The 17,379-nt window shown below is 40.0% G+C and overlaps 2 protein-coding genes across 6 annotated transcripts; one reads left to right on the top strand and one right to left on the bottom strand.

Moving 5' to 3' along the window:
* Nucleotides 1-41: 41 nt before the first annotated feature.
* On the bottom strand, nucleotides 42-2,290 carry stoml1 (stomatin (EPB72)-like 1). Its single transcript, XM_077568798.1, has 7 exons — nucleotides 2,001-2,290; nucleotides 1,704-1,810; nucleotides 1,472-1,621; nucleotides 946-1,149; nucleotides 667-871; nucleotides 396-593; nucleotides 42-312 (listed from the first exon to the last, which is right to left on the bottom strand). Exons 1-7 carry the CDS (start codon nucleotides 2,155-2,157, stop codon nucleotides 116-118), a joined length of 1,218 nt encoding a protein of 405 aa, XP_077424924.1. The 5' UTR covers nucleotides 2,158-2,290; the 3' UTR covers nucleotides 42-115.
* arih1 (ariadne ubiquitin-conjugating enzyme E2 binding protein homolog 1 (Drosophila)) lies at nucleotides 1,992-17,044 on the top strand. 5 transcript variants are annotated; one of them, XM_077568791.1, is made up of 18 exons: nucleotides 1,992-2,139; nucleotides 2,999-3,076; nucleotides 4,043-4,130; nucleotides 6,102-6,188; nucleotides 6,267-6,511; nucleotides 9,061-9,128; nucleotides 9,235-9,382; nucleotides 10,184-10,276; nucleotides 10,377-10,432; nucleotides 10,807-10,873; nucleotides 11,611-11,717; nucleotides 11,795-11,837; nucleotides 11,928-11,999; nucleotides 12,481-12,611; nucleotides 13,755-13,812; nucleotides 13,921-14,181; nucleotides 15,406-15,518; nucleotides 15,612-17,044. In XM_077568791.1, exons 1-18 carry the CDS (start codon nucleotides 2,128-2,130, stop codon nucleotides 15,694-15,696), a joined length of 1,812 nt encoding a protein of 603 aa, XP_077424917.1. In that variant the 5' UTR covers nucleotides 1,992-2,127; the 3' UTR covers nucleotides 15,697-17,044. The 5 variants fall into 5 exon arrangements, with proteins under 5 accessions (XP_077424917.1, XP_077424916.1, XP_077424920.1 ...); XM_077568790.1 differs by lacking the exon at nucleotides 1,992-2,139 and having other exon boundaries at nucleotides 2,240-3,076; XM_077568794.1 differs by lacking the exons at nucleotides 1,992-2,139; nucleotides 2,999-3,076 and having other exon boundaries at nucleotides 4,065-4,130; nucleotides 6,102-6,511.
* Nucleotides 17,045-17,379: the final 335 nt, after the last annotated feature.

The following is a 17,379-nucleotide window of genomic DNA, read 5'->3' on the forward strand; positions in this document are numbered from 1 at the left end:
GTGTGTATGTTTTTGGGGTGTCAAAAAATATAGGCCAAACGTAGGAGAAATTAATTTATAATAAATGTAGTCAGTGCATACAATAAAGTTAAAACTTAAATAACTCATGAAAATGTTACTTCCTAAGCAGCTTTATGAGTTCCTCCAACCTCATAGCGGTTTTAATATCCCCCTGAATTTGAAGTTGACCGCTGCTGTAGGCAGCAAGCGGCTGCAGTTTTCCCTCGAACATGGCCACAAGGTCCTCGTCACACATACTCAGTATTACATCTGGCTGTCTGCACAGGGATCCGGCTCCAGCTGCCCCACAACCTAGACAACACACGTGGTTGTGAATATCTGATATGTGCAGCTTCAGTTCTCCCGTACGACAGCACATTTTGTGTGTGGATCACCTTGGCTTAAATCCACATAGTAAATGCGATGCTGTCCCTGCCCTGAGCTGATCTCAAACTGGAAGCAGGCGCCAACCTGGTTCACCAATGTTTCGGAGAGGACGAGCTGGACTTCTTGGAGCAGCTCTTCAACAGAACTTTGTGTGGCCACAGTCGGATGGATGCCACTCTGCTCATCTAGAAATGTTACACTGCTCTCTACAATAGGATTACACGGTGCAGTGGTTTCATGGATGTTGCACCTCAATTTGTTGCAAGTGTGAGGCCTTACCTTGCTGAGGCTGCAAGCTATGGTTCATAAAGTGCATGGCCAGCTGCTGAAGAGGTCCTGTGAGGCCTTCCAGTCCGGGTACAGACGGAGGAACAACAAGAGGCCCAGGGGGCCCTTCCTCAGGTGCTTTTATAAGAGAACCTAGGGTGAGTTCGACCCTGTCGATCTCGAGCCCCCATGGCCGAGTCATCTCATTTGTGTCCACCTGCGGGCAGGAGAGTTTTAAACGTGAGCATAAAGTTGCAGAGGTGAACCAGGGTGGGTTCAATGTTGTCTTACTCCAAGGTATTCCCCCAGTTTCACTCTCTCTGTTTGGATCTCTCTGGCTGTCTTCTTGGCCAAGCTGTGAGTTAAAGCGTTCTGTGCTGTCATCCTGGTTGAAGCATTCAGGTCCTGCACTGACACCACTGACAAGACTGGGTTCCAGATCCTGAACTGAATGTCTGCTCCCACAGAGAAGAGGCCACCATCCCTGGTGTGTACCTTTAAAAAATAACAGAAAAATAATCAATGCAGATGGGAATATCTGTGCACCATGACTGCCCCCTGTAGGACAAATTTAATCACACAACCTGTCCTTATTACATCTTGTCTATTCTATTTATTAATTAACTGGTTCCTCAAGTAATGGCTCTTAATCTAGGGTGCATGAAAACAACAAAACAGGTGGTGCTATAGGCATCCAATTACATGTACTGTGACATATGCTACCCCCATGTTCCAGTGGACGTTGGGATCAAGAAAGTTAAACAAGCACGGAAAATGTAAATGTTAGAATTCTCATTTGACATTACAATTGGTTTACCTGGCATGGAGGTATATTGAAAGCACGGGTGCGCAGGTCTACTCTCTGCCACTGGTCAATGAGGGGCAGCACCAGGACAATGCCAGGACCCTTTGGAGGACAGACACGACCCAGGCGAAAAACTACTATCCTCTGGTAGTTTGGCACCGTCTACAAACATGATCCAAATCGGTTATATAGTCACTCACGCCCAACACAAAAAGGTCACGCTTCAGGACTAAAAGTGGCTTACTTTCAATACAAACCATCCTGTTACTGGAAAGGTTAGAAAAGTGCAGACGTGGACGAGGAAGATGACAATTAGATTGCAGATCCATGACGACCATCCCTGGGAGTTATCTTCAAGAAAAAGGTTTGTTTTATTTTTAATTACAAAAAAGATTGTACATGATTTTTTAGACTCCTACAGAATTTTGTTTCCTTTGTTAACAGCTGGTACTGAATGATGATCTCATTTGATTGTCTAGGTAGACGAAACATACGTAATAGAGCTGTACATGTCTACTTCATGAAAGATTACGCCACATACCACTGAAGTCGTTTTCAGAAACATTAGGGATGTAATCAAAGGACAGCCCTTTATGGTAGCTCGCTTGTGTGTAGCTGTTGGCGGATACAAATAGTCCAGGACTCCGCGGTGCACCCGGGTCAGTCTGATGAAGAAGCTGGTAAGACTTCCCAAACATTGTGGAATTAACTAGCCTCTTTACAAGATTCACAACATAATAATGGTGGTTTGAACGGCGTACGTTAAACTACGTTAGCTCATGTCGCTAACTTCTACTTCCGTGTTTTGCTCAATTTCTTCTTCGTGGCGTAAAACTAATATTGACGTTTGCGCCGCCTATAGTTGCTTTGTAGTTACAATAAAGCCAATTATTTCATTGTCAGTCACAACATATCAATCAAAACAGGTGAATTATAAATCTTGAATTGATAGAGCGCTAAGAAAAAACAAAAACTGCATTGCAAGAGAGAGGAAAAAAAGTAAACTTTTTTTCATCCACTTGACATGAAGAGGAGCCGTGCCAAAATTTTGCAGATAATACTCTGGAGGTGAATAAGAACATGTAAGACTGGAATTGGGTGTCTCTTCGTATTCTTGGCGGCCACATTCTCTCTGTGGTCACAGAAAATAGCATCTTGGTGAAAAGAAGAGACGAATGAAATGTAACGATTTATTGGAATTTGTCGCCTCCATGTGGTCAATTTTAGTTTGAGGTTTATTGTGGATTTCTCCCAGATTTTAAATGGTTTTGTTGTGTGGCTGACACCGATTTTAATTGTAATTAGTACAGACAGTTGCCCTAAAAAAAAACACTGTGAAAAGATCTACTTTATCACGACAATATGACGTAATGAAATCAATTGCAAAACCTTCAGCGGCTTTATGGTTTAACATAATTTTACGGGGAGTAAGCATGAATAGATGCCATAGTGATCACTGCCTGAATCCATTTCACAATTTAGATGAGAAATCTTCCAGTCCTTTTTACCAATGCTTATTCTGTTTTATTTCATTCACAGTGCCATCATGAACGTGTGAGCCTGCCAAGTGTAGGGTCTCTTGCTGCAAGGGGACAAGGAGATGGCACCAAACGCTGTGTAAGCAAATGCAGATTTGTCATCCTAATCTGTACTGTCTACATGCACAAATCAATCCGTCACAACATTTAGATGCAAGTCATTCAAGCGCTGGCAATGGTGAAGGAGCCATGGCAAATCCAGTAGTCACATTGCTTGCTCATTTATTCCCTGTCTGACTTTTTTTCCCCTGTACCACGTAGTAATCATATACTAATCCCATTCCAGTATTTTTATGAACAACATTCATGTAATACAGGAGACGCTACCCACGTTCTCATTCTGCTACGATCGTAAACAGTTACATCATCTATCAGGCAAAACTATCGGGTAAAAATATCCATCCATTTTTTAAATTACAATCCAAGCTGACTTTGGACAAGGCGAGGCAAGGTACACCCCTTTAATTTAAGACACCAGCCAATCACAGTGCACATAGTTGATATAAAGTCTGACGTTTGTTTGTGATATAGAAAAAAATGAGGCCAAGATAGATTTTTTTAAAAACTTTATCCACCATTAACTCATTCACTGCCATTGACGGCTATAAACGTCAAAAATTCATTTGAACTATTTCTATTAGTTTAACTTTTTTCGCACTTTTGTTAACAAGAGTATGAAAAGCTAGACATTTTAAAAATATATATATATATATATATATTATTTTTTTTAAAGAAGTGTTAAAGATTAGGGGCGTCAGGTGATTAAAATTTGTAATTGTAATTAATCGCATGATTTCAATAGTTAACTCACGATTAATCAACATTTTTAGATCTGTTCTAAATGTACAATAATTTTCTTCTAGGTTTTCATCCTCCTGTTAACAAAAGTGGAAAACAAAGGTAAACTAAGAGAAATAGTTCAAAGGAATTTTTGACGTCTATAGCCGTCAATGGCAGTGAATGAGTAAATGTGGCGATACTCACATCTACAATTTAAGTCTCCGATTAACGTGACATGCATGTTTTTGGGGAATGTGGGAGGAAGCTGGAGAGCCCAAAGAAAATCCGTACAAGCATCCGGAAAACATTCACAGGAAGGACGGAGCTGAGTGGAACCCCAAACCTCAAAAACTGTGAGTCAGACATTTATTGTGAAAATCTAGTTATCATTGGACAGGCAGTAAACCTTGACCTTGTGAAACCGCCTCATTCAGCACTAAATCCCAGGTAGTGTTGGGGAATGGTGGGCAAAGACCAAGTGCAAAGATTGAGGCGTCAGCACTCCGGCTGCAGCGTGGCCTGCCCTGCCATCTGCTGGCACTAATGTAATCCATACAAGGGGTAATTCCGTTGTTCCCTTTCCATAGTGAAATTATGTCAGGTCAGTTTAAGAGGAAGGAACATGTTATTGTAGAAAATGTTGACAAGATGGTGGGATTTATTTATGTATATACTGCATTTTTATTTTAATACAAACAATGCAGTCTGACTTTTTTTGTTTAGTCGTGACCTCAAAAATCTAATTTTGAAGGATTTCGTGTGTTTTAGAATTTAATATGAAAGTGTGATCTACAAATGTGCCAAACATCCTATGAATGTAATATTGCTCTCAGCTTATGTTCATTCTCATTTTATGTTCATTGACTAATAGAGTGTAATGACCTAAGTTCGAAGCGCTTGCATTGAAGCGCACGTTGACCACACTTCGCAAGCATACCGCCAATTACTACATTTGCAAAGTTTTTCTCCTTTGGGTATCTGTTGGAGAAGGATGGCGGCGAAACATGCCAGCCTCACGATTACCTATGCGAGTATATATGTATTAAAAAAAGGTATGTTAATGTGATGTCAACAGTTTTTTGCAAATTATTGAAATGAATAGTTTTTTTAAATGAATCGATTAATCGACAAGTAATCAATTATCAAATTAATCGACAACTATTTCAATAATAAAGTAATCGTTTGGAGCCTTTTTTTTTTATTGTCCAAATCCTTTCAGCAGGTCAACAGTAATTGTTCACTGATTTCTGTAATCATTGATGAAGGAAGAGACTGATTATCTTTTGTGTTTAATCAAAATAATACATTTGCAAAATCTGTTTTTATTTTGGAAAACAATGACCCAACTGGTATCATAGTAAAACATGAAACCCTCTTATTTTTTTTAATCACTATACGAATATGAAGTACGAAATAAACACCAGTCGCTGGTTAATAAACAGTAATAGGGGAATTCATGCTTTTATAACACACTTTAATGCAAAATTAAAAGGAATCAGATTAGTCGATTAATCGATTGAATAATTGATAGATTAATCGATTCCTAAAATATTCGATAGTGACAGCACTAGAATGAGCAAATGAACATTGAAAAATCGAAACAATTCTACGCACTGTCTCTTTAATAAATTACAGTGGAAAACACGTCAAAGTGGCCCTTGCATCCTTCGATTTTTCCGTATGTGGCCCTTGGAGGGAAAAATGTTTGGAAATCCCGCGTACTACAGCATACAGAATGGCCTAAATTTGTATCGGTAAGTGAGAAATCTTAATTATTATTTACAACAAAACAAACATTTGTAGACAGATTATTATTATTATTATTACCATTATTACCTGGCCCATCTGTCCATTTTACATTTGTCCTTGAGTCCAAAAGTTTGCCCGTAGGGTAACACCCACTGAGTATTTTTGGAAACCTATGTGGACCAAAATGTAGTGTGTTGACAATCCTTCTATTCTGAAGACCCAGAAAAATAAAAATGTAACATTTTCTAGAAAATGCTTAATGTATGTCAGGCGAAGGTGAAATGCACCCAATTTTTTACCCCCAAAAATGAAGTTGGTTGTAAAAAGTGTGAAAATAAAGGTTGACGTTTTTCCGAATGTGACTCTAAATTAGTGTCCGAATAGGTCTAAAAATCCGAAACGTTTTACGGAGGCGGAAAGTGTTTCGTCACGTCGGGAAGGCTTTAATTCGGACGGAGTTTTTTTTTTTCGTGGGTTCCTGTACAGTCCGTGTGACGTCAGCGCGTCGTCGATTTGTGACGCCGTGTCCCTTTGTTGGCTTAACAGCGGCGACGTTTTTGTTGTTATTTTCGCAGCTGCCTGGAAAACAAGCTCGGATCACTTCTCCTCCTTCGGCTCATTCCGCGAGCAGCCGCGCGCACACGGTGTTTATAGACATCTAGGTGAGTTTGTCACAAGTTGATAAGCGCCCCTAGGAATGGACTCAGACGAGGGTTATAACTATGAATACGACGACGAAGAGGAGGAATGTAGCGAGGACAGCGCCGAAGAGGAGCCCGAGGACGACACCCTGGATATCGGCGAGGTGGAGTTGGTCGATCCCGTAGTGGCCGCCGCCGAGCGGGACGAGTGCGGCGATACGGTCGGAGGCGGTCAAGGCCCCGGCGAAGAAGAGGAGGAGGACTACCGCTTCGAGGTTTTGACTGCCGAGCAAATCCTCCAGCATATGGTGGAGTGCATCAAGGAGGTCAACGAGGTTATCCAGGTAGGTATTTTGTCGTGTCACGGTCGGTAAAAGCCGAGGTCCTGAGGTCTGGGGCTCTTGGTGAACCGTAATCAGGCCATGGTTGTTAGCTTAGCAATTAGCTCTCTTGGAGTAGTTTACTTGCTGGAAGTTGACAGGTTAACCGGGGGTGGCTGCAAATACACGAAACGCGGTTGCAGTCGTTCTTTGTACACACGAGACTATTGCCACACACGGTCAACGGTAAACTTCTATATGGACACATGACAACACTTCCATGCTGATGTTCATCCAGGAAGTAGTCTAATCCCTATTGAGAAGTTGGCAGCGATGGTTACCTAAGCTAATGCTAGCTTGCAAGCTAGCCACCTTGCTAGCTAGCAAACTACAAGTAGTGCGTTTGTACCGATAAGCCAAACGTTTCATTCCTGGGGGCACAGGCTAACTCGTTACAGCGTATGTCTATTAACCTTGTGGTATAAACACACAAATAATTGGTTAACCACAATAAAGTCAACGGTATTTTTCACCACTTGACGAAAAGCTTGGTCATCGAATTAGTTGACGTCAGTTGACTGCATGTCCAGGACACTTGCGGTGATAGCAATTTACAAATATGTGTTTTTTTATGCTGGGGGGTGAGTCTGGACTGAATGATAGGCAGGTGGTTAATTTTGTAAAATGTAAGGTTCTCAGGAGAAATGCTCTGTAGTGGCACCTCATCGTGATGTGGGCCTCCATTTGCTGTCTTGTCCGACATGCCACACATTGGGCGAAAACAACAGTGAAAGTTGGCTTCGTCTTTAGCAAGTAGCGCCTGGCAACACCATTCAATATGTAAACCATTTGGATGTCTGAACCTATTTAATTTAGTCACGATGAATGTGAAACAGCACAGTATTATGACAGTTGTTCTAAATTGAACTATGACTCATTCAGGCCAAGGGAAAAATTAATGATCTCTTAATATTATGAGCAATAGATGTTTTCAACGCTGCATTTATACAGTGACCTACAAAAAACACACACCCTACTGTAACCTAATCAGAGATACTGTAAAATAAGTAGTGTGGGCATGAGACCTCCATTTTCCCTTGACCATCTTGTACAGTCTTGGCACATTTATTTAATTGGTCAAAGGTACTCTTTACTTTTGTGGCGAAGTAATTGAATAGTAACTGTACTCTAGGTAATCATTGTTTTCTGGGAAAGCCTTAAAATGTGTTAAAGAAATTATATTTTCACGCTGTCATAGGCCAGATGAATAGAGTAGAATAGTAGAGTAGAAGCGCATATCTGGCCACAGAAGTTTGTTAAATTGGCAATAAGCAAGCCCTCATGGTCTGAGAAATGCAGCTTTATTTGTCTAGGTTGTCAATTTATTTTATAAACGCGTGTACCGGTGAAAGGTGTTTTGTCAAGTTGGAATTACGAGAGATTGACACGGAGAAGCACATTTGTCAATGGCAATATGCAATTGACTACAGTAGTAAAATGAACCTTTCTTTATGGTTTCACTATGCATTATTTCACTTAGATTATATGATGGCTTTCCTTTTCTATCTCTCTGAAGGGTTAGAAATGATGGCGAATAGCTGTTGTCAGGCAGGGTAACTACGAAGACTATGCTCAAAAGATGATAATCGCAGACATGATCAGACAGAAGGTGAACTGTTGCTACTTAATATGTTTTGATGAAGATGGCCAAGATTGTTTTGTTTGCCTCCCGCCTGTATCACTGTTTGATGTTGAGTTTATTTTGCTGTGTAAGCCTGTAAGGTTTAAGTAGAAGTCCCAATATGTGGTTCAAAAATGAGGCTGCATTCAGTTTATAATGAATTTTTGCAACGAAGAAAGACTATTGGTACTTTGTAGTATAAAAGGTGACATGGAATTTGTCAGCACTCAACAGTATATTAAACACAAACGCACAACTCAGAAAATAAACAGTGGTGTGTAATGTCAATCATAAAATGGAGTGCCTGTTTTCGAATCATCTCAATCCCTGTGGTATCGTTTTCAATCATACTAGCTACAAAATGAGCATAATTGTTGAAGATTTAAAATAAAAATAAAAAGATTCTCGATATTAAAACAAGCCATCTTAAATGGATTTTAGAAGTTGCCACATTGCTATGACAACAGAGACCCACACTTGATTAGTGCTGTCGTTATCTTTAGCATCTTCTATAAACAGACGTTATTAACTATTCACCGCCTAACGCCAAGCAATGCATCTCCATCAATTTTTGATTAAAAGTACTGCATCTTAATCACCGATCTGATGAAATTCTAAGTCTTCACTAGTAGAGCAACGACATTTTCACTGCATATCGAAATATTTTTAAAAAATGTAAGTGTTGAAGATGTAAAAAGTTTACATTGTTCCAGAAATTATTAAACGGAACTCTGGGGATAGTCATCTTGAATGCTAATGCGAATTTTTGTTACAGATGGGTGACAACAGAGCTGTGAAACGTCACTCTTAATTGTAGCAATAACAAAACATTGTCATTGTGAATAATGTTAAGCATCTTCACACCTCACCTCCCATCTTTTGATTTCTCTAGAATCCTGCAACAATTACACGCATCCTACTTAGTCACTTCAACTGGGATAAGGAAAAACTCATGGAAAGGTAACGAGACGCGTTATTCTTAACTAACCTCCTTGTAACTTTCCAGCTCATCCAGCCAATTGTCTGACAAATTGAGGGTCTTTCCTAATTTCTTGACCTCGCACAGGTATTTTGATGGTAACCTGGACAAGCTTTTCTCCGAGTGTCACGTCATCAACCCCAGCAAGAAACCCCGCATCCGTCCTCCGATCAACACCAGATCATCCGCACAAGACATGCCGTGTCAGATCTGCTATCTGAATTTCCCTAACTCTGTGAGTTGTTATACTTTTCGTGAGCTCATGTGCGTTGATTTGGGAATTGTGGCGATATTGAGCATTTTTATCTGCAAGTATATCGGTGTGGAACATGATCATTATGCATGCCTAATTAAAAAAACCTACATCATTCCAATTTGGCACAGTCGCTAACAGCGTTTGGCGTGTCAAATTTAGAAGACATTTCACTTGCAGACTTGCAGAGTAGGGCTGAACGATTATGAAAAAAGAATGTAATTGTGTTTTTTATTTTTTACTCCCCTCAAATTGTGATTTTAATTATTAATTGTAATATTTAATTATTTTTCCCAAGGTCATTTTTGAATGTATTTAATTACAACTGGCAACTTTACACAGATGTGCTTTAACTTGCAGCATCACAAAATGCAGCACAGTTGAACGGTGAAAGTTTTTTTTCCGCACAAAATGAGATTATTATTTTTTTAACCTTGTGAAAGTTGCAAGGCAAAAAAGAGCATGTTAGATACACGCCTCAATAGCCAGGTATATAAATTGAGACTTTTTTTTTTTTGTTCCGATTGAAATCATTCCAAATGAAGATTTTTGGTCTCCTGTTTACATGTGACGCAATCTACTCCCATCTGCCGTTCTTTTCCCCTCTGCTTTTCAGACATGGCCCACCAAATCGTAGCATCTGTGTAAAAAAAAAAAATCACTATTATATTGCATATGCAAATATTTGTTTAGCCTTATTGCAGAGTAATATCTATCCAAATGCAATGCTGCTTTGACTCCTGTTTTCAAGGCACAAAGGGTTAACACGCTTGTGTTTTTCAGTATTTTACTGGCTTGGAGTGTGGACACAAGTTCTGCATGCAGTGTTGGGGTGATTACCTGACTACTAAGATCATAGAAGAAGGGATGGGACAGGTATACTATCTTTTCTAAAAAATAAAAAAAATAGATTTTTTTTTTTAGGGTATTATTGGCTCTTTAAAGAAAATGATTTGCATTTCGTTTTCCCTCTCAGACCATTTCCTGTCCTGCTCATAGTTGTGACATTTTGGTTGATGACAACACAGTCATGTAAGTATTCTTATAGTTCGTTTTATGTCCTCTCATATTTTATTTTGCATTGAGACAATGGTACTCATTTGAATTTGAATCCTTGGATCGCTACCTGATTTAGCCCTCACGCTGGCTCTTAAGCTGGGACTAATTGTCTTAACCTACATAGTGATGTCGCCCACTAACAAGATACCCAATGGTCATCTCTGATCCATTTACGGAGCAAAATATTATAAAATGTTTTATCTGTTTTCTTTTGTGAATATTTCTTGTCTTTTGCTTTCCCCCAAAAATCCCCAAACTATTTTATTCTATGTGCTGAGTCTAATACAGCTTTAACCAAACATCCCAGCTTTATGAAATGCTAACCATTCATTTGACTTCTCCTACAGGCGGCTCATAACAGATTCAAAAGTCAAGTTGAAGTACCAGCATTTAATTACAAATAGTTTTGTAGAGGTAAGTTTGATTTTTTTTTTTTTGTTTTTGGTCTTTTGAATGTGTTAGAATGGAAATTAATTGGGATAGACTAATTATAGCGTTGGCAATTTGCCGCTTATTGACACCGTCCCTTTTTAAAATCTGCACAGGAACGCCCCTTTAAACTCAGATCTATTAACGTAATTGTCTATTTATTTATAAGATTAGTTACTCGAAATAAGTGGCTTCTTGTAGCTCAACATGATTTGGACTGACTGTGTCAACCAGGACAGCAAACAATTTATCGGAATCAGCCATCTTTGTTTACGTTCGTTGTTGTCTTTGCCAATGAGTGACTTGAGTTGATTTGAGTCGTAGTGACTCGTCACCCATCTCAGACTATAATAATCGGTAGCGGTATCACTATCAAAGAGCAAGAGTGGGATGATAACTAAATTTAACTTTTTGCCACATAAGAAAGCAACATCAGCAGTAACCACTTTGCCATGTAGAGGAAAAGTACAATGGCCATTGAAATAGGATAAAATTGTTTGGCAAAAAGGGAAACAAAAAACATGTAGGGCTGCGGCACTCGAGGACCGGAGTTTGAGACCTATGGGCGTTAATAGACATTATTCAGCCAGTGTCCTATGACTGCGTCCGTTTTTAGTGGGCGTCCACTGTGCGTTGATTTCACATGAATTCCATTTGGCTGCGGTTGCCGTAGTGATGAGCAGTACAAGATGAAAAGTTTGCACCCTGTGTGTCATTTTCAGTGCAATCGACTGTTAAAGTGGTGCCCTGCTCCAGATTGCCATCACGTCGTTAAAGTCCAGTACCCAGATGCCAAACCAGTGAGGTGCAAGTGTGGCCGTCAGTTCTGGTATGAGAAAAACAAACACTAAAAAAGCCTGCTCTGTCAATGTAAGTTTCTTTAAAAAAAAATTAATCTTGCTGCAGCTTCAACTGCGGGGAGAACTGGCACGATCCCGTCAAGTGCAAGGTATGAGCAAACATTGGTACAAATATGAATAGTTTGAATACATTAGGGAAGAGTGATGTTTTCATTTCTGACACCAATTTACTTTTGCAGTGGCTGCGCAAGTGGATTAAGAAATGCGACGACGACAGTGAAACTTCAAACTGGATTGCCGCAAATACAAAGGTAAAGACGTCAAAACGAATCAAGTTTGCGTTCTGGCTATACTAGTGCTCCAATTGCTGTGGGCACAAATGCCACCTTTTGGATTTAAGAAAAATACAAATCCTTGTTTTGAGCACATCATTTTTGTTCCCCGCCTTGTCTGCATGCGTCCTAGCTGCAGTCAGATCTAACGGTGAGGTTGGAAATGCTGATAAATCTCATAAGCTAAGCACAGATCAACTGAGAGGGCGGTCAGTAAAATGGGTCAGGTTGGAGATAAGGTGGTTGTATTCCTATTTGTGTCTCCATAATCAGCAGAGGGAACCCGTGCCCAACTCGATGACATTGTGAACTACATTCATGTGCAGAGCGGTGCAACAGTCCCATTTTCTTGCTCATTGCAGACAGTAATATAAGATTATAAAGCGACCAAATATTGACCTTATTAAATCTATCTCCTAATCATCTATTCTGTTACTCTCCACTCTCCGATTTCTTGTAGGAGTGTCCAAAGTGCCATGTGACCATTGAGAAAGACGGAGGCTGCAATCACATGGTTTGTCGGAACCAGAACTGCAAAGCGGAGTTCTGCTGGGTCTGCCTGGGCCCGTGGGAGCCCCATGGTTCTGCTTGGTAAAAACCCTGCTCTCTGTCATCCATAATTATTTCTTGACAATAACGTGTTGAATGTGACCTCACTAGTCTAAACATGACATTCTGATGAATTCTGATTCATTAACTGCCATTGACGGCTATAGACGTCAAAAATTTATTTGAACTATTGCTATTAGTTTTAACATTTTTTTCCACTTTTGTTGAAAATCTAGATATTTTTTTTGTGCATTTAGTTTTATACATAAAATTTGTGATTAATTGCGAGTTAGCTAGTGAAGTTATGCGATTAATTATGATAAAAAACTTTAATCGCCTGGCGCCCCGAATTTTTTCTTTCTTTTCTTCTTCTTCTTTTTAATTAATTCACTGCCGTTGACGGCTATAAACGTCAAAAATTCATTTGGACTATTTCAATTAGTTAAAATTTTTCCCCCATATATGAAAACCTAGAATTTTTTTATTGTACATTTAGAACATATAGAATTTGTGATTAATCGCGAGTTAACTAGTGAAGTCATGTGATTAATAACAATTAAAAACATTTACTCGCCTCTTGCCCCTTATTTTTGATACAATTTATTATTATTTTTTTAATTTATGACAGTGAATAAGTTAATATTACATTTGTGGAATATGAATTATGCTGCAAAATCTAGCCATATTTATCCATCTCGGGGCAGCCATTTTGCCACTTGCTGTCGACTGAAGATGATAACACAGTTGCTCAGGGCTCGGGCAACGACCAATCACAGCTCACCTGTTTTCTGAAGCTGAGCTGTGATTGGTTGTTACCTGAGACCTGAACAACTGTGATGTCATTTTCACTCGACAGCAAGTGGCAAAATGGCCGCCTTCTGATATTGATAAAAAATAGATTTTGCTACTTTTATTCCACAAACGCAATATTAGCCAGAATACCGTATTTAGAGTAGTGGGGCTGCTTTGAACATATTACTGCGCTTTAAGCAAACAACACTGATGCAGTAGCTTAATTAGTCATAATAAAAAAATATGAATAACTTTTCATGGCCATAAATATGAAACAATCCTAGCCACCCCAAATGCTTTGGGCAATGTGTTCCTATTACTCGTGCACTGTTATTCCATGAGTCCCATCTAAACTACAATAGTACTTCACAGCGCACGTGTTCTGTATTTTAGGTACAATTGCAATCGCTACAACGAAGATGACGCCAAGGCCGCCAGAGACGCTCAAGAGGTGAGTTGTCGGCAAAGCGAAAGCGCAATCCCGCCCTTTGTGTTTTGAATCTGCCGGCGTTAACGCCGCGTGACCCCCCCCCCCCCCCCCCCCTGTGCCGCCTCGCAGCGCTCGCGGGCCGCCTTGCAGAGGTACCTGTTCTACTGCAACCGCTACATGAACCACATGCAGAGCCTGCGCTTCGAGCACAAGTTGTACGCTCAGGTCAAGCAGAAGATGGAGGAGATGCAGCAACACAACATGTCCTGGATCGAGGTGCAGTTCCTGAAGAAGGCCGTGGACGTGCTGTGCCAGTGCCGCTCCACGCTCATGTTCACTTACGTCTTCGCCTTCTACCTCAAGAAGAACAACCAGTCGATTATTTTTGAGGTAAGATGCGAGGTCACGTGATATCGCAAACGTCCTCCGAGAGGGAACTCTCTTAGTCTCCATGTTCTCTCGCTCGTGTCGGGACTGATCTCATTTTCACGCTCGGGCTCACTTCCACTGGCTCGCCTTTTCTTTTTATTTTCTTTTTTGCAGTCAGTGGTTGTCCCACGAGAGGAGTCGTTCATCCGAGCTAGTGAACACAGTTGAAATATCAGGCTTGAGACAAAAGGAAAATAATTTCTGAAAAATTCAGAGGTGTTCACCACCCCCGGCCCAAGTGACTGATAATGGATGAATATAGTCATATTCTTATTATTGAAATTCAAATCTTTTTATGGTTCTGTTCACACTTGCAGGTGTTCACCTCTGTTCTAAGAGTGGAAATTCTTACGGGGTTGAATCATTTTGTCAGTGAGGAGAAAATGACATTTTAACATTAAGTTCTAGTGCATTTTATTAGTATTTTAGTAGCATTGCTTTTCAACTGTTACTTGGGTCAACAATAATAATATATCCTTCTATAAGCTTCCCAAAATAATTGCCAGGAATTTTGGTCACATGACAAAACTGGTGTGTCATTCACCAGGCCAGGCCCCGCCTTTAACTCATTCACTGCAATAAATTCATTAAAAAATATATATTTATTATTCAAAATTAGGGGCAAGAGGCGATAATTTTTTTTAATTGTAATTAATCGCATGTTCACTAGTTAACTCACGATTAATCACAAATTGTACATCTGTTCTAAATGTACAATGAAAAATTTCTAGGTTTTCATATATTTAAATTTTTTTTAAACTAATAGAAATAGTCCAAATGAATTTTTGACGTTTACAGCCGTCAATGGCAGTGATTTAATTTAAACAAGGGGGGGATTCGGGGCGTCAGGCGATTAAAGTTTTTTTCATAATTAATCTCATAACTTCACTAGCTAACTCGCAATTAGTCACAAATTTCATATCTGTTCTAAATGTACAATAAAAAAAATTCTAGTTTTTTATACTCTCGTTAACTAAATTGGAAAAAAGTGTTAAAGTAATAAAAAATAGTTAAAATGAAATTTTGACGTTTGTAGCCGTCAATGGCAGTGAATGAATTTAAAAAAGAACATTTTAAGTTGCAGGTACTACAGTATAGAACATGAAGACGACAAAATGAATGCTATCACCTCACATGCATGTTTTTGCGACATTCGTCTATAACGCGTCTCGCTGGCTTTCCCAGAACAACCAGGCCGACTTGGAAAACGCCACTGAAGTGCTGTCTGGTTACCTCGAACGAGACATCTCCCAGGATTCCTTGCAGGACATCAAGCAGAAAGTACAAGACAAGTACAGGTGAGTGCAGGAGCGGGGATGACATCACGCGAGCTTGGATCGGCGTGTGATTGGGCGGCGTTGCCGTGTGCTTGCTTGCTTGCGTGCGTGCAGATACTGCGAGAGCCGGCGACGGGTTCTGCTGCAACACGTGCACGAAGGCTACGAGAAGGACTTGTGGGAGTACATTGAGGATTGAGGACACGCCTCAATGCTTTGGACTCTGGAGTATCTTGACAGAATACGAGCGCTGATGCAATTGATCAGGGCAGTACGGGCCTTCTGCTGCCTCTGTTGGCAAACCTACCACTTTTGCATCCTTTTCTTTAACAATATTGAAGTAAATTATATTTAAATAAAAAGGTAGAGTAATAAAAAAATAAAGTGTACTACAGTATTGTTAGCAGCAGAAAGTCCATCTTAAAAACGTACATCCTCTTTTGGTTTATATTGTAACACTTCCCCTCAGCTTCCTTTTACCTTTTTTTTTTTTTTGGGGCTTGTGAATCTTTTCAGATTTTTGTTTTGTCTTGTTTTCCCATTAGTGTGAATATGTTTTAAACACAGCTTTAATTGTCCTGGCCATGTTTGCCGTTCGTGGCGAGGTCCTTTTGTTTGCTGGGCTGATTGTAAAGAGGCAAAAGACGTTTCATAAAAAAAAAAAAAAAAATACAAAAACATAAGGAAAGAAACTAGCAAGTCTGTGTTTGTTTTTGTAAATAGTCCATATGCATGGAAGTTAAAGGGCAAGTGTGGCACGGCACGCGTTTGCATCGTTTTGACCTATTTATTCTTTACAAACAGCGTAAGGTGTTTGGCAATAAGGAGCCGCGTACAGGTGACTTCACCGGGAGCTCTGAATGGACACTACAAGGTTTTAAAAGGTGTCCAACACGCGTCTGCTCAATGTCCCTGCTTCCAACCTGCTGCCCGACATAACTTTTGTTTTCAGAGCTCATTGTTTTTTTCAAGACTGAGTGACATTCACTCTTGTTTTGTTGCTGTTTCCCCCAACGCGGCTTGAGGTCGCCCACCTATTCCGTGCTGCTAACAGGCCGGGGGGGGGGGGCGAGCGGGCTCATTCTCACTACGAATGGTAATAGCTGAAAGATGTGACTCCTCGCAGGGGGGGTGGGGGGGGATTGAACATCATTTGAAATGGATAGATGTCACGATGGTAGGATAAGGTCGCTCTTCGTCACGCTTTTGTTTTCGTTTTTGATGTTTGGCGGTTTAACGTTGAAATGTCGGTGCCCCAGTGCTGCAGGTTTTGGACGGCTCCGCTTGTAAATGCTCCCTTCGTGTTTGTGTGGAACACTGCGGCCTTCTCCGCATGTTCGGGCACTGATCAAAGTCACGGGGTTGACAGAACAAAGTGTCAACAACCCTCGTTCAAAAAAAAAAAAAGTGAAAAAAAAGCCCATTTCTAGTACTATGGGAGGGGGGGCAGTTGTCCCAAAATGCTTCTTATGTGTTCAGACTTATTTTATCCTAGCAAATTATAAACTGTATTGTTTATTTGAATAAATGTCATGAGAAAATCTCAATTTCAGGCGTTTGTGTGTCATTAGTGAAATGGGTTTCATATAGCTTGATAAGTTCATCAAAATGCAGTGCAAACTATTTATGATTTAAAACGTTAGTTGTAACAAACCTTGGTCTTTTAAAAAAAGAAAAAATGTCTACGTTTTAGGAGGCTACGACAAAGTTGTCATTTCAATGACTTGTAATATGAAGACCGACCACATGATGGCGGCAGTCTACGAGGCTTGTTAACGCGACGTCACGCACGACAATCTGCGTACCTTTTTTATAAAGCTTTATTGAACAACTGTTGCAAACAAACTCGTTAATTCAACACCCGCCTACTAGGTTTAAAAAA

This window comes from Vanacampus margaritifer, chromosome 6 (assembly GCF_051991255.1).
Source record: "Vanacampus margaritifer isolate UIUO_Vmar chromosome 6, RoL_Vmar_1.0, whole genome shotgun sequence".
In the NCBI taxonomy this organism is placed as follows: Eukaryota; Metazoa; Chordata; class Actinopteri; order Syngnathiformes; family Syngnathidae; genus Vanacampus; species Vanacampus margaritifer.

Excerpts from the sequence above, each read along its gene's own strand:
- stoml1 (XM_077568798.1), bottom strand. The coding sequence starts at position 2,157 with ATGTTTGGGAAGTCTTACCAGCTTCTTCATCAGACTGACCCGGGTGCA. Across the intron at positions 1,811-2,000 it reads TTCTGAAAACGACTTCAGTG|ATAACTCCCAGGGATGGTCG; the intron begins GTATGTGGCGTA and ends TTTTTCTTGAAG. Across the intron at positions 1,150-1,471 it reads TCAATATACCTCCATGCCAG|GTACACACCAGGGATGGTGG; the intron begins GTAAACCAATTG and ends TATTTTTTAAAG.
- arih1 (XM_077568790.1), top strand. The coding sequence starts at position 2,942 with ATGAGAAATCTTCCAGTCCTTTTTACCAATGCTTATTCTGTTTTATTT. Across the intron at positions 10,433-10,806 it reads GTTGATGACAACACAGTCAT|GCGGCTCATAACAGATTCAA; the intron begins GTAAGTATTCTT and ends CTTCTCCTACAG. Across the intron at positions 11,718-11,794 it reads AAGTGTGGCCGTCAGTTCTG|CTTCAACTGCGGGGAGAACT; the intron begins GTATGAGAAAAA and ends ATCTTGCTGCAG.